The 16,087-nt window shown below is 37.9% G+C and overlaps 1 protein-coding gene across 2 annotated transcripts in view; it reads right to left on the bottom strand.

Moving 5' to 3' along the window:
- Positions 1-16,087, bottom strand: part of WDR70 (WD repeat domain 70) — a 315,307-nt gene that overhangs the window by 282,908 nt on the left and 16,312 nt on the right. Inside the window, exons 1-2 of one of the 2 annotated variants that reach the window (XM_087443211.1) lie at positions 10,003-10,132; positions 3,326-3,521 (exon numbers count right to left, since the gene is read on the bottom strand). In XM_087443211.1, the coding sequence (XP_087299337.1) occupies positions 3,326-3,521; positions 10,003-10,112 (306 nt within the window). In that variant the 5' untranslated portion in view covers positions 10,113-10,132. Of the gene's footprint in view, positions 1-3,325; positions 3,522-10,002; positions 10,133-16,087 lie in introns of those variants that run through there. The other variant, XM_004422748.2, reaches the window with a different exon arrangement.

The raw sequence follows: 16,087 nt of genomic DNA, 5'->3' as shown, positions 1-16,087 counted from the left end.
TCAAGGCCAATATAATGTATCAGAATCTAGAAAGGCCACTGTGAAGCCACATTCACATTTCCAAATTTCCAAAATATCTGTTTCACACCATCTCTGCCCTAGCCTTGGAAATGCTGGTTGTGATATACGTCAGAAACAGAAATAGAAGGAGAAATGGAAAAGTACGTATTTCTCACGTCCATAGCACGTTGAGACCTAGATGTTGTTGCTGTTTCTGATTACCCATGTGTGCTTGAAAAGAAAATTTTGGATGAGGGTTCTATATAGGTTGAACAGATAAAATTTGTGCATTTGGATTGTTCAAATCTATACTCTTACTAATTGTCATCTTAATTTCTTAATCTCCCATTATGACTATAGAATTGTCCATTCCTCCTTGTAATTCTGTCAATTTCTGCTTTGAGTATATTGTGTTAAATGCACAGAGCTTACGGACTGCCAAATTATCCTGAAGAATAAATTGTTCCTTTTACCATTAGCTAATAACAGTCATTTTGATAATCAGAATTATGACAAAGATGATTTTGTCTTACATTAATTTTATAATACGAATCAGTCATCTTTTGATTAGCAATCTTTTGATTTCCTGCTGTATTTTCTTCTATTCCTTTTTCTTTCAACTTTTCTGTCATTACATTTTAGGTGTATCACTCATAAACAGAATATACCTGAATTTTTCAATCCAATCAGAATTTTTATCTTTTAAGTGGCAAGTTGAGTCCATATACATCTATTGTGAATAGATGTATTCTGATATACTTGTATTCATGCCTACCATCTCATTTTGTGATCTCTATTTACCAACATTTTCATATACTTTTCTCTCCATTCCTGTCTTTTATTAGAATGATTAAGTTTTCTTCAATGGCCTATCAAGAGCATTGCAGTGGAAGTGGTGCAGACAATAAGGGGGTGCATTTTCTGTAGAGAATTTAAAAACAAAAATACAATCAACTAAAGATGAGTCTGCTTTTTATCATCACCATTTGCTGGCAATTCTAAAAATGTCAGTTCAGAAATTTGTTTGCTATGGGCCGGCCCTGTGGCTTGGTGGTTAAGTGCGCGCGCTGCGATGCTAGTGGCCCGGGTTCGGATCCCGGGTGCACATCGAGGCACCACTTCTCCGTCCATCCTGAGGCCGAGTCCCACATACAGCAAGTAGAAGGATGTGCAGCTATGACATACAACTATCTACTGGGGCTTTGGGGGAAAAAATAAAATAAATAAAATCTTTAAAAAAAAAAAAGAAATTTGTTTGCTATGATTAGTACTGATCTTGGATAATATATATGTATGCTTCAAATTAGCATATTTTTATTACTTATCTTTTAATAAACATTGCATTCTACATGAAGTTAATTTGGAGAAGTCCCAGTTATACAGTCTGCACCGCATACATGCACATACAACTCAGCTACACATGTTTTCAGATAATGCTTTTAATGGTTCAAAATCATTCAAGCTTACTTCAAGGGTAGTTTCATATCTCCAATCCCTGTTGTACTACTCATTTCTGCATTTAAACAGCAGATTCAAAATAAACAATAATTATTAAGACAAAGAAACAAAACTTGAATATCTTCCATTCTGCTATTCTCTGAAAGCCCGGAGAAAAAACAAAAGATGGTAGACTAGGTTGGCAGAAGAATTCAAAAGGGCAATGTTTGAACACCTCAATTGTCTTCATCAAAAACATTCTAAAGCAACAGATCACTTAATGACAATATTTGCCATTATTTAGCCATTTTTTCTGATTTTTGCAGAAGAAAACTTTAGAAGTCTTTACCAAATATATTAGAAAATGATAAATTTTCTGGAAAAGAGATTTTAGTGAAAATATTTCAAGAACAGAGATATTTAAAAGCCACTAAAATTGGGGCCGGCCCAGTGGCGCAAGCAGTTAAGCGCACGCGCTCCACTGCGGCGGCCCGGGGTTCACCTGTTCGGATCCTGGGCGCGAACTGACGCACCACTTGTCAAGCCATGCTGTGGCGGCATCCCATATAAAGTGGAGGAAGATGGGCATGGATGTTAGCCCAGAGCCAGTCTTCCTCAGCAAAAAGAGGAAAATTGGCAGATGTTAGCTCAGGGCCAGTCTTCCTCACACACAAAAAAAAAAAGCCACTAAAATTGATATCAAAGGAAAAAAAAAAGATAAAGTGAACACTGCAGTTTCAGGAATCTACTGTAAAACAAGATTTTTAATGAAACTGCCAAATATAACCTTATGTTCCTCTTCTCCTAATTTTACATACACACACGTGTGCGTGTGTGTGTATATATGTGTATATATCTGTCATTTCCTGTGAAAAAAACTTTTCAAAATTAAAATTAAAAGCTGTCTTTTCATCAACTATGAACAAACATAGATTGACAAATTTGGTATACTGTGTACTGAACACAAATATGCAAAAAATGCTCATTCTGAGAAGTCATAGACAGATTTGCAAAAGCTGCCAATTTCTTTTCTGATCATTATTCTTTGTTTCATTTCATAATTTTTTTTTTTTCTTTTTCCCCCCAAAGCCCCAGTAGATAGTTGTATGTCATAGCTGCACATCCTTCTAGTTGCTGTACGTGGGACACGGCCTCAGCATGGCTGGACGAGCGGTACGTCTGTGTGCGCCCAGGATCCGAACCCGGGCCGCCAGCAGCGGAGCGCACGCACTTAACCGCTAAGCCACGGGGCCGGCCCGTCATTTCATAATTATTATTGAAAATAATTCGTCACACAGTGGAGGGTGGTATGGAAAAATTATCCACTCCAGGTGTCAAACACACTAAGTATACCAATGCTCTTCTTTATTTTATATTTTTTCCTATTTTGGAGGTTATACAACTTATTTCTATTCTTTGGGCAGTTACCCTTAAAATTGTAACTTGCATACTTGACTTAAACTGAAGTTAATATCCCTAGCCTCCTCCCAAACAATACAAGGACTTCAAAATGAATTAACTGATTCCACTCTCCCATCTTCCACACTACTGTTCACAATAATTTTAGATCCACTTTGTTTTTTGTTTCCCCAAATTTATTCATCATCACCATTATTTACACTCAATGTTTATGTAGATTTAACAAAATGTTTAATTTCTTTTTTAACATGTTGCTTCCTGCTCTCCATTTATTATTTTTGAGTTCTGTTTCCTTGTTCCTGAAGTATATTCTTTACAGTTCTTTCAACAAAGGCTGTCAGTAGTAAACTCAGATTTTTTTTTTTAAGTTGCTCTCACTCCTGAATAACAGTTTAGCAGGGAACTGATCTCTACACTACTCTAAAGACACTACTCCACTGAATTTTTAAATCACCACTGAAATACTTACTTCCTCCTCTTCTGAATCACCATCATCATCATCATCTTCTTCCACTTCTTCATAAGGAGGTGGAGGTAAAGGACCAATGATATCTTCCTCCATATGATTAACTGGTTCTTCCACCATTTTAAGGGGTAAAGGAGGGCCAATTAACTCATCAGAAGAAGAATCAGAACTCTCTTCACTTTCACTGCTGCTTGTATCCCTGAAAATACAGAAACAGAAACTCTTAACCTCTGCTGCAACAAAGAACACACTCTAGAGATAGTACTGATTTCTCAGGAAATCAGGGGAGGAAACCTTGCCTCTCCTTTTGACAACTGAGTTTTTAAAATGTTTTTAAATCTGTAATTCAAGCATTAAACGTGTAACTCAAATATTATTTTATCTTAAGAAAGTAAAAAACTTCTTTTATATATTTATCTTACCTAAACATAAACTAAAGTCAGAAGTAAAAAGTCATAGCAATTATACATTGGAGGCCCATTAGACCATCCTCACTCACAAAGAGCCAGCAGAACAACTGGAATGTGGAAGAAAAACTACAAAACACTACATCCATAAGAAAGAAAACCACTGAGATAACCAATGCCTCTATTTACTACATTTGAATCCAATCACTGTTTGCCACAGGAGCAAATAAAGCCAGTCATGTTAAGAAAGTTAATATTACTCCCAAAATGTTTCAATACACTTTCTGAAATACAAATTATTTCTCAGTACTAATCCAAGTTTGCTGAGTTTCTCAAATATTAAATGTAGCATTCCTGAATTCTAAAAATACTTTACTCTAGGGAGTATCATACTGATTCTCAACTTTTTTTCTAACCAACACACCTCAGGACTATTACACAGTCTCATTAAGGTCTTTATCAAACACCTATAGGCATTCTGAAAGCCACCACCATCCACCATCCCTCCACTTCCTACCCCATCCCAAAGAGTTGAGAATTGCATTCCTAATGTTGTCAATTAATCTATCAAATATTTTATCAAATTATTAAATACTGTATAACCTTCAAATAAAGTATTCCTAGTATATAAACTCATGAAAGCAGAAATTTCTGTCTGTCGTGTTCACTGCTGTGTCTCTAGCACCTAAATGATCCCTGACCTAGCATCTAAGTGATATAACAGGCACTCAATATCTATTGAAGAAAAAATGGGATATTTCTTTTTATTTTCATCTAGGTTCAATACTGAAAGGAATACATTCTCATGTACATATAACCCTTATGCAAAGGTAGGAGCTAGCAAAGCACCATGAAGAGAGTTTCTCTTTGTTTTTACAATGATCTAGATCACCGTGCTCCAGCTCCACGGGCGTTCTTTCTAACTGAACAAGGTAAGCTTGGTTCAGCATGAAGATCTTTGCACTTGCACTTCCCTCTGCTGGCACTGATTATTACATGGCCTCTTCTTCATCATTCAGGTCTCCTCATATGTCACCTCCTCAAAGAGGCCTTCAGGGCCCCCTCGCCCCTTCTATACTTTCAAACACGCTCCCATCAGTCACCATTACCTTAATTACCTTACTTTGATTATCCTTATTACATATGTTCTTTTTTGTTTTGTTTTGTTTTGGGGTTTTTTTTTTTTGTGAGTAAGATCAGCCCCGAGCTAACATCCGTGCCAATCCTCCTCTTTTTGCTGAGGAAGACTGGCCCTGGGCTAACATCTGTGCCTATCTTCCTCCACTTTATATGGGATGCCGCCACAGCATGGCCTGACAAGCGGTGCATCGGTGCACACCCGGGATCCGAACCCCAGCCGCCAGCAGTGGAATGCATGCACTTAACCGCTACGCCACGGGGCCTGCCGCTAAATTGTATTATTTGACTGGTTACTTAGTTGTTTATAACCTGTTATCCATCCCCTCAAATACTCCCACAACAATATGAGCTCAGAGATCTTATCTGACTTGCTAATTGCTGTATCCCCAGTGCCTAAAGCAGTGCCTAACCCACAACAGATGTTCAATAAATAATAGTTGAATGACTGAATAAATTTGTATTAAAGTAGTCACACTCCCAAATTTTCTCCCTTGTGATTAAATCACAAATTTCCAAATGTATTGCTTTAGAAGTCACAGACTTTCTTAATGCACTTCAGGCCATAGAGAGCTCTAAACTGAAATGTTAATCCCTAGCACCCATGCTTTAACTGAGTTAACTAGTTCAGAAGAAAGCATCAAATTAAGAACTAAATGGATCCATGTTAATTTCACACTGATTATACAGGCCTAATACCCACATGAAACTAGATGGAATACATAAGCTTCTACACAGCTTCTAATTCCATTTCTGTCTTTTTGCTTCTAATGTACACAAGCCAAAAAAATAAACAATTTTTAACATATTTTGAATATTCTGAAAAACAAAGTCTGTGATATTATGCCCAAAAATGTCCCTGACAGAAAACAAAACACATTCCATGTTTAAAATATGCCTGGATTCAATATAGTGCCAAAATACAAACCAGAGTCTTAGAAACAATATGTACTGGATGAGAAAAAAGTTGAGTGAAATCCTAATTTTTTCTCGACTGAGAGTTTAAGTATTAAATAAGATGTATAGGTGTACAATTTCAATTTAGGAACTAAATTCATTGTTTCTGGTACTAATTTTTTTTAAAGGAAATGCAAATGTCTAAATGATTCCTACCTTACAAATTTGGAGTACATCAATATTTTTCTCCTATCCTGCAACTATATTTCATAGAATAAATGACATATTTCTTCCCAGTATTTGATTTTTGAATGGCAACTTACATCCCTATATTTCTTTTAGGGGCCGGCCCATGGTGTAGTGGTTAAGTTTGGTGTGCTCCACTTCGGCGGCCAGGGTTCACGGGTTTGGATCCCAGGTGCAGACCTACACCACTCAACAGCCAGGCTGTGGTGGCAACCCACATACAAAGTAGAGGAAGACTGACACAGATGTTAGCTTAGGGCTAATCTTCCTCAAGAAAAAAAGAGGGAGATTAGCAACAGACATTAGCTCAGGGCAAATCTTCCTCGGCAAAAAAATAATAATAATAATTTTAAAAAATATTTCTTTAAAGCCAATAAAAGTGGTAATCTTAGATGACTGTCTTTCTCTAAACCAAATTTTAACAACATTGTAGATTTTCAAAAAATATTTGTATGTTCTGTGAAATAGACTCAACATACTATAAAGGAAAAAAACCTGAAACTTATTTTAAATATATAGGACTGAATGAAATACAGCCAAGAGAGCCAATTATCTTAAGAGATAGTTTATATATAGAAAGTATGCCTTAAAAAACAGTGAAGAAAATTATCACCATGTAATGAATGCTGAACATCCATAAAATAAAATGGAAAACTACCCTGGAATCACACCTTACATTACACAATGGAATCACCAAGATGAGCCAAAAATCAAACCAAAGTTGAACCCTTATGTCACACCATGTATAAAATTAACTCAAAATGGATTAACTGCCAAAATATAAGAGCTAAAACCATAAAACTCTTAGAAGAAAACAGGGGGAATCTTCATGACCCATAATTTGGTAATGGATCCTTAGATATGACACCAAAAGCATAAGCAACAAAAAGTAAAATTGGCAAGAAAAAGTAAAGTTAGACTTCATCAAACTTTCGTGTATCAAAGGGCATCATTAATAAAGTGAAAAGACAAACTACAGGATGGGAGAAAATATTTGCGAATCATATATCTGATAAGGGTTTAATAACCAGATGTATAAAGAACTCCTACGATTCAACAACATAAAGACAACCCAATTTAAAAATGAGCAAAGGACTTGAATAGGCACTTCTCCAAAGACATACAAATGGCCAATAAATACATCAAAAGATGCTCAACATCCTTAGACATTATGAAAATGAAAACAAAAACCACAATGAGATACCACATCACACCTACTAGGATGGCTACAATAAACACAAAACAAAACAAAAAAATATGGAAAATAAGCGATGGTAAGAATGTGGAGAAACTGGAACCCCCTTACATTGCTGGTAGGAATGTAAAATAATGCAGCCACTGTGAAAAACAGTTTAGCATTTCTTCAAAAAGTTAAACATACAGGCCCGGCCCAGTGGAGCAGTGGTTAAGTTCCTGTGCTCCGCTTTGGCGGCCCAGGGTTTGCAGGTTCAGATCCCAGGTGTGGACCCATGTACCACTCATCAAGCCATACTGTGGCGGCATCCCACATACAAAACAGAGGAAGATGGGCACAGATGTTAGCTCACAGCCACTCTTCCTCAAGCAAAAAGAAGAAGATTGGCAACAGATGTTAGCTCATGGCCAATCTTGCTCACCAAAAAAAAGTTAAACATAAAATTATCCTATGACCCAGAAACTGCATTTCTAGGTAAATACCCAAAAGAATTGAAAGCAAAAACTCAAACAAATACTTGTATGTCAACGTTCATTGCATTCACAATACCCAAAAGGTGGAAACAACCCAAGTGTTCATCAACAAATGAATGGATAAACAAACTGTGGTATATACATACAATGGAATACTATTCAATCATTTAAAGGAATGAAATTCTGATACAACAGAAACCTTGAAAACATTATGCAAAGTGAAAGAAGCCAGACACAAAAGGACAAATATTGTATGATTCCACTTACATGAAATATCTAGAATAAGAAAACTCATGGAGACAGAAAGTAGATTAGAAGTTACCCAGAGCTCAGAGGAGAGTGGGAAGTTATGGCTTAACAGTAAAAATTTCTGTCTGGAGTGATAAAAATTTCTAGAAATAGACAGTGATGATGGCTGTAAAACATTATAAATGTCATTAACGCCACTGACTTGTATAATTAAAAATGTTTAAAATAGTAAATTTTATGTTATAAAAGTTTTGCCACAATAGAAAAAATCAAGACAGTAGTAAAAGAATACAATTTAGAAATATGGAGGTAAATAGAAGAAAAAACTAAAAAAATTTAAAATGGTTTCCTCTGGGTAGCAAGAATCATGAACAGAGAGAAATGAGGCTTTATAATGTTTGACTTTGTAATGTGAATACATTACTTCGATAAAAATTTAAAAGATCAGTGGTTGCTAGAGGTTAGGAGTGAGGGAGGAACAAATAGGTGGAACACAGAGGATGTTTAGGGCAGTGAAACTACTCTGATTGGTACTACAATGGTAGATACATGTCATTATAATTTGTACAAACCCAAAGAATGTACAACACCAAAGAGTGAACCCTCATGCAAACTATGGATTCTGAGTGATAATGATGTATTAGTGTAATTGTATCAATTGTAACAAATGTACCAGTCCAGTGGGGGAGGCTGATAATGGGGGAGGTATGAATGTATGGAGGAAGGAGGTACATGGAAAATCTCTACCTTCTGCTCAATTTTGCTGTGAACCTAAAACTGCTCTAAAAAATAAAGTCTATTAAAGAAAAATTTTTTTAATTAAAAATAAACAGGCTGGGAAAATTGATTATACATATGGAGGAAAAAATAAAACTGAATAACCACTTCACATTATCCACAAAAATGAAGTCTACGTTGACTGAAGACCTAAATATGAAAAACGGACCTTTAAAACTTTAGAAAAAATACAGGAAGTTATCTTTATGACCTCCAAGTACAGACTCATTTCTTAAAACACAAAAGCACATACTACAAAAGAAAAGATCAACAAATTAGAATAAAATTTGAAACATATTCACTTTAAAAAATTGCAAAATAAAAAATAATAATAACCTATCAATTAAGGAGAAAACACAAGCAACTCAACAGAAAATCTTGCAGAAAACATAGTTATTATTATATCTGCAGAAGAGAAAATATATGACCAACAAACTTTTGAAATGATGTACAACCACACAACTAACCATCAAAATGCAAATGAACACTATAAGGATTATCACTTCACAACGAGATTGTCAAAAATAAAAATGTCTAACAAAATGAGTGTTGGCAAGGATGTGGAGCAACAGCAACTCGTATATTCTGCTAGTGGGAATGTAAATTGGTCCAAACTCTTTAGAAAATAATTGAGCCAAATCTAGTAAAGATAAAAGTATACTTACTCAAAGACCTTCCAAGTCCACTATTAGGTATATACTCTAAAGAAACTTTTGTACATATAAAGCAGAGGATGGCTACAAAGAGGTGAATAAAAGTGTATTTTATAATAGTAAGAAATATAGCGGAGGGGGCGGAGTCAAGATGGCGGCGTAGGCAGACTCTGAACTCACCTCCTCCCATGGACACAGCCAATTTACAACTACTCGTGGAAAAATTACCCCTGAGACAGAACTGAAAACTGGATAAGAGGAACCCCTGCAACAACGGACAATCCTAACTGGGGTAGAAGAGGCAGAGACTCCCTTCTGGAGAGGAAAAACGCCGCCTTCACAAGCCGCCAGCTTCACGGCCGCCGGGAGCAGCTCACAGGTACGCAGCCTCCCTGGAGGCGCGGGGTCCTGAGCCGGGGAGCGCCCCCGCTGTGGGCATTTTGTGGACCCAGCACAATCGACACCAGTGGCATAATATCTGACTTTGCTGCTACTAAAGCATTGGGGAGCACCCCCAGAAAACCCGGTTCACAAAGAAACTAAAACTGGCTCTTAAAGAGCCCGCACACAAACTCACCCGTTCCAGAAAGCATCCTAAAATCACCAGAAAGAAAGGTGCACAGTGCTTCGGTGACAAGAGACTCACCTAATAGGCCCTGAGTGCATCTCGGTGAGGGGTGAGACCTCTCCGGGGACTGGGACATTGGCGGCGGCCATTGTTGTGGCCTGGTGTGAGCGTGCTGACACAGACGCCATTGGAGTTCTCCCTGAGGCCTGCTAGCCCAGGGTCTACCCCACCCACTAGAGCACCGATTTAATCCAGCTCAGCCAGGGCAGGCAGCCCACCCTAGAGACTGGCCCCACCCAACAACAAGCCCTCAGGCAACGTGTGGGCCTGCATAGATTGGTGACTGGATGCTCTGCAGCCTGGCAACTGAGCTGACTTGAGCGGGGCAGGGTGTGCACAAGGAGCGGGTGGAGAGTGTGGGGTGGTGGCGGAGTGTGTGGGGCTCCCGCCTTGGAGAGACTGGGTCCGCTTGGGGAGGTCGGGGCGCTCACACGGGGCAGGACTGTGTTGACTGTGTGTGTGGACCTGTGGGCAGCAGGGCTTGTCAGCTGCAGAAGACTTGTGCTTCTCAAAGACCCACATAGGAGGTTTGCCCCACCTTCCAAAGCCTGAAATAATTGGGTGCTCCTGTGCCTGAGGGCAGCCCCACCCAGCTGCAATCCCCAGAGAGCTGACAAGAGACCTAATAGGCTAGAGGTTTACACCAACTGTAAGGCCCTGAGCCTAACAACCTGCCACACTGGGGGCCTACTCACTTAAAAGAAATACTGCAACACAAATGTGGTATTAGAACTTACAGCCAACTGTGCTGGGGCTCCCCACACCTGATAAAGAGACTGAAGGGCCCACAACAACTACAAGCAGCAGAGCATTACAACAGCTGGCCAGGAGCATAACTCAGCCTCCCTGGGCGCCTATAGGGAGAGCTAACAGGCCACAATAGAAGGACACACGTAGCCCACATAGGGGCCACCCCTGGAACATTGAGAACTGAGGGAAGCATACTGGAAGCCTCCTAAGGCATCACTTACATAAGGTCACCTATCCAAGAGCAGGAGACGTAGCTGACCTACCTAATACGTAGATACAAGCACAGGGAAAGAGGCAAAATGAGGAGGCAAAAGAATACATTCCAAGTAAGGGAACAGGACAAAACCCCAGAAAAGGAACTAAGTGAAACAGAAATGAGCAATCTACCCAACAGAGAGTTCAAACTAAGAGTGTTAAGGATGCTCACTGATCTGGGGAGAAGAATAGATGGACTCAGTGAGAATGTCAACAAAGAAATGGAAGATATAAAAAAGAACCAATCAGAAATGAAGAATACAATACTGGAAATGAAAAATTCATTAGAGGGACTCAAAAGCAGAGTAGAGGATACAGAAGAACGGATCTGTGAGCTAGAAGAAAGACTAGAAGAAATTACCCAAGGTGAACAGGTAAAAGAAAAAAGAATTCAAAAGAGTGAGGACAGTCTAAGGGACCTCTGGGACAACATCAAGCGCACTAACATCCGTGTTATAGGTGTCCCGGAAGGAGAAGAGCGAGACAAGGGGGCAGAGAATTTATTTCAAGAAATAATAGATGAAAACTTCCCTAACCTAAGGAAGGAAACAGACATCCAGGTACAGGAGGCACAGAGAGCCCCAAACAAGATAAACCCAAAGAGGCCCACACCAAGACACATCATAATCAAAATGTCCAGAATTAAAGATAAAGAGAGAATCCTAAAAGCCGCAAGAGAATGTCAAGTTACATACAAAGGAAACCCCATAAGGCTATCAGCTGACTTCTCAGCAGAAACCTTACAGGCTAGAAGAGAATGGCACAATATATTTAAAGTGCTAAAAGGAAAAGAGTTACAGCCAAGAATACTCTACCCAGCAAGGTTATCGTTCAAAATGGAAGGAGAGATCAAAATTTTCCCAGATAAGCAAAAATTAAAGGAGTTTGTCACCAAGAAACCAGTGTTACAAGAAATGTTAAAGGGACTGATTTAAGGGAAAAGAGAAGACCACAAATAGGAAAAATTATCTATTTCCACGATTAGAACGTAATGGACACAAATGCACAAAAAAGAGGTTAGATATGATATCAAAAACATAAAAGGAGGGAGGAGGGTAGTTAAAGAGTACAGGTTTCAGACAGAGGTCAAACTAAAGTGACCATCAATTCTGTATAGAAGAAGTAAGGAACAGAGAAGGACTACTAAAACACTGAGGGAAAAAAAAAAAAAGTTAAAAAATGGCAGTAAGTACATACTTATCAATAGCTACTTTAAACGTCAATGGACTAAATGCTCCAATTAAAAGGCATAGGGTGGCTGACTGGATAAAAAAACAAGACCCATATATATGCTGCATACAAGAGACACACTTCAGACCTAAAGACACTCACAAACTGAAAGTGAAGGGATGGAAAAAGATACTCCACGCAAATGGCAATGAAAAGAAAGCTGGGGTAGCAGTACTCATATCAGACAAAATAGACTTTAAAACAAAAACTGTAAAAAGAGACAAAGAAAGGCATTACATAATGATCAAGGGAACAATCCAACAAGAGGATATAACACTTGTAAATATCTACGCACCCAATGTAGGTGCACCTAAATATATAAAGCAATTATTAACAGACATAAAAACAGAAATAGACAGTAACACAACAATAGTAGGGGACTTTAACACTCCACTTACACCAATGGATAGATCATCCAAACAGAAGATCAATAAGGAAACATTGGCCTTAAACGACACACTAGAACAGATGGACCTAGTAGATATATACAGAGCATTCCATCCAAAAACCGAAGAATACACGTTCTTTTCAAATGCACATGGAACATTCTCAAGGATTGATCACATATTAGGCCACAAAACAAGTCTCCATAAATTTAAGAAGATTGAAATAATACCAAGCATCTTTTCTGAGCACAACGGTATGAAACTAGAAATCAACTATAGGAAGAAAATCAGAAAAGCCACAAATACATGGAGATTAAACAAAATGCTACTGAACAACGACTGGGTTAACGAAGAAATCAAAGAAGAAATCAAAAAATACCTGGAGACAAATGAAAATGAAAATACGTCATGCCAGAATTTATGGGATACAGCAAAAGCAGTTCTAAGAGGGAAGTTTATAGCGATATAGGCCTATCTCAACAAACAAGAAAAATCTCAAATAAACAATCTAACAATGCACCTAAAGGAACTGGAAAAAGAAGAACAAACCAAGCCCAAAATCAGTAGAAGAAGGGAAATAATAAAAATCAGAGCAGAAATAAATGAAATAGAGACCAAAAAAACAATAGAAAAAATTAATAAAACCAAGAGCTGGTTCTTTGAAAAGATCAACAAAATAGACAAACCTTTAGCTAGACTCACCAAGAAAAAAAGAGAGAAGGCACAAATAAGTAAAATCAGAAATGAAAGAGGAGAGGTTACAACAGACACCTCAGAAATACAAAAGATTATAAGAGAATACTATGAAAAACTATATGCCAACCAATTCGACAATCTGGAAGAAATGGATAAATTCTTAGAATCATACAACCTTCCAAAACTGGATCAAGAAGAAGTAGAGAATTTGAATAGACCAATCACCAGTAAGGAGATCGAAACAGTAATCAAAAACCTCCCCAAATATAAAAGTCCAGGACCAGACGGCTTCCCTGGTGAATTCTACCAAACATTCAAAGAAGACGTAATACCTATCCTTCTCAAACTCTTCCAAAAAATTGAGGAGGGGGAAGCTCCTAACTCATTCTCTGAAGCTGACATTACCCTGATACCAAAACCAGACAAGGACAACACAAAAAAAGAAAATTACAGGCCAATATCACTGATGAACATCGATGCGAAAATCCTCAACAAAATACTAGCAAATCGCATACAACAATACGTTAAAAAGATTATACACCATGATCAAGTGGGATTTATTCCAGGTATGCAGGGATGGTTTAACATTCGCAAATCAATCAACGTAATACACCACATTAATAAAATGAAGAATAAAAATCACATGATCATCTCAATAGACACAGAGAAAGCATTTGACAAGATCCAGCATCCATTTATGATAAAAACTCTGAATAAAATGGGTATAGAAGGAAAGTATCTCAACATAATAAAGACCATATATGAGAAACCCACAGCTAATATCATCCTCAATGGTGAAAAACTGAAACCTATCCCTCTAAGAACAGGAACCAGACAAGGATGCCCACTGTCACCACTCCTATTTAACATAGTATTGGAAGTCCTTGCCAGAGCAATCAGGCAAGAGAAAGAAATAAAAGGGATCCAAATTGGAAAGGAAGAAGTGAAACTGTCACTATTTGCAGATGACATGATTTTATATATAGAAAACCCTAAAGAATCCACCAGAAAACTTTTAGAAGTAATAAACGAATATGGGAAAGTTGCAGGATACAAAATCAACATACAAAAATCAGTTGCATTTCTGTACACCAACAACGAAGTAGCAGAAAGAGAAATTAAGAATACCATCCCATTTACAATTGCAACAAAAAGAATAAAATACCTAGGAATAAACTTAACCAAAGAGGTGAAAGAGCTGTACACCGAAAACTATAAAATATTTCTGAAAGAAATTGAAGAAGACACAAAGAAATGGAAAGATATTCCGTGCTCTTGGATTGGAAGAATTAACATAGTTAAGATGTCCATACTTCCTAAAGCCATCTATAGATTCAATGCAATCCCTATCAAAGTTCCAACAACATTTTTCACAGAAATAGAACAAAGAATCCTAAAATTTATATGGAAGAGCAGAAGACCCCGAATAGCTAAAGGAATCCTGAGAAAAAAGAACAAAGCTGGAGGTATCACACTCCCTGATTTCAAAATATACTACAAAGCTATAGTAACCAAAACAGCATGGTACTGGCACAAAAACAGACACACAGATCAATGGAATAGAATCCAAAGCCCAGAAATAAACCCACACATCTATGGACAGCTAATCTTTGACAAAGGAGCCAAGAACATAGATTGGGGAAAAGAAAGTCTCTTCAACAAATGGTGTTGGGAAAACTGGATAGCCATATGCAAAAAAATGAAAGTAGACCCTTACCTTACACCATACACAAAAATTAACTCCAAATGGATTAAAGACTTGAATGTAAGACCTGAAACTGTGAAACTTCTAGAAGAAAACATAGGCAGTACGCTCTTTGACATCGGTCTTAGCAACATCTTTTCAAACACCACATCTGACCGGGCAAGAGAAACAATAGAAAAAATAAACAAATGGGACTACATCAAACTAAAAAGCTTCTGCACAGCAAAGGAAACCATCAACAAAACGAAAAGACAACCTAACAATTGGGAGAAGATATTTGCAAACCATACATCTGATAAGGGCTTAATCTCCAAAATATATAAAGAACTCATGCATCTCAACAACAAAAAAACTAACAACCCAATTAAGAAATGGGCAAAAGACCTGAACAGACATTTCTCCAAAGAAGATATACAGATGGCCAACAGACACATGAAAAGATGTTCAAAATCACTAACTATCAGGGAAATGCAAATCAAAACTACAATGAGATATCACCTCACGCCCGTCAGAATGGCTATAATTAACAAGACAGGAAACAACATGTGTTGGAGAGGATGTGGAGAGAAGGGAACTCTCATACACTGCTGGTGGGAGTGCAAACTGGTGCAGCCACTATGGAAAACAGTATGGAGATTCCTCAAAAATCAACGATAGAACTACCATATGATCCAGCTATTCCACTGTTGGGTATTTATCCAAAGAACTTGAAAACACCAATTTGTAAAGGTACATGCACCCCTGTGTTCATTGCAGCCTTATTCACGATAGCCAAGACTTGGAAGCAACCTAAGTGCCCATCAAGGGACGAATGGATAAAGAAGCTGTGGTATATATACACAATGGAATACTACTCAGCCATAAGAAACGACGAAATCCAGCCATTTGTGACAACATGGATGGACATTGAGGGTATAATGCAAAGTGAAATAAGTCAGAGGGAGAAGGTCAAATACCGTATGATTTCCTTCATTAAGTAGTAGATAATAACAACAATAAACAAACACATAGGGACAGAGATTGGATTGGTGGTTACCAGAGGGGAAGGGGGGAGGGAGGAGGGTGAAAGGGATAATTCGGT

The sequence above is a fragment of the Ceratotherium simum genome, chromosome 18 (genome assembly GCF_057802395.1).
Source record: "Ceratotherium simum simum isolate JZ-2026a chromosome 18, ASM5780239v1, whole genome shotgun sequence".
NCBI lineage: Eukaryota > Metazoa > Chordata > Mammalia > Perissodactyla > Rhinocerotidae > Ceratotherium > Ceratotherium simum.
Note: the sequence above shows the minus strand (reverse complement) of the source record. Positions and strands in the feature narration are given on the sequence as shown.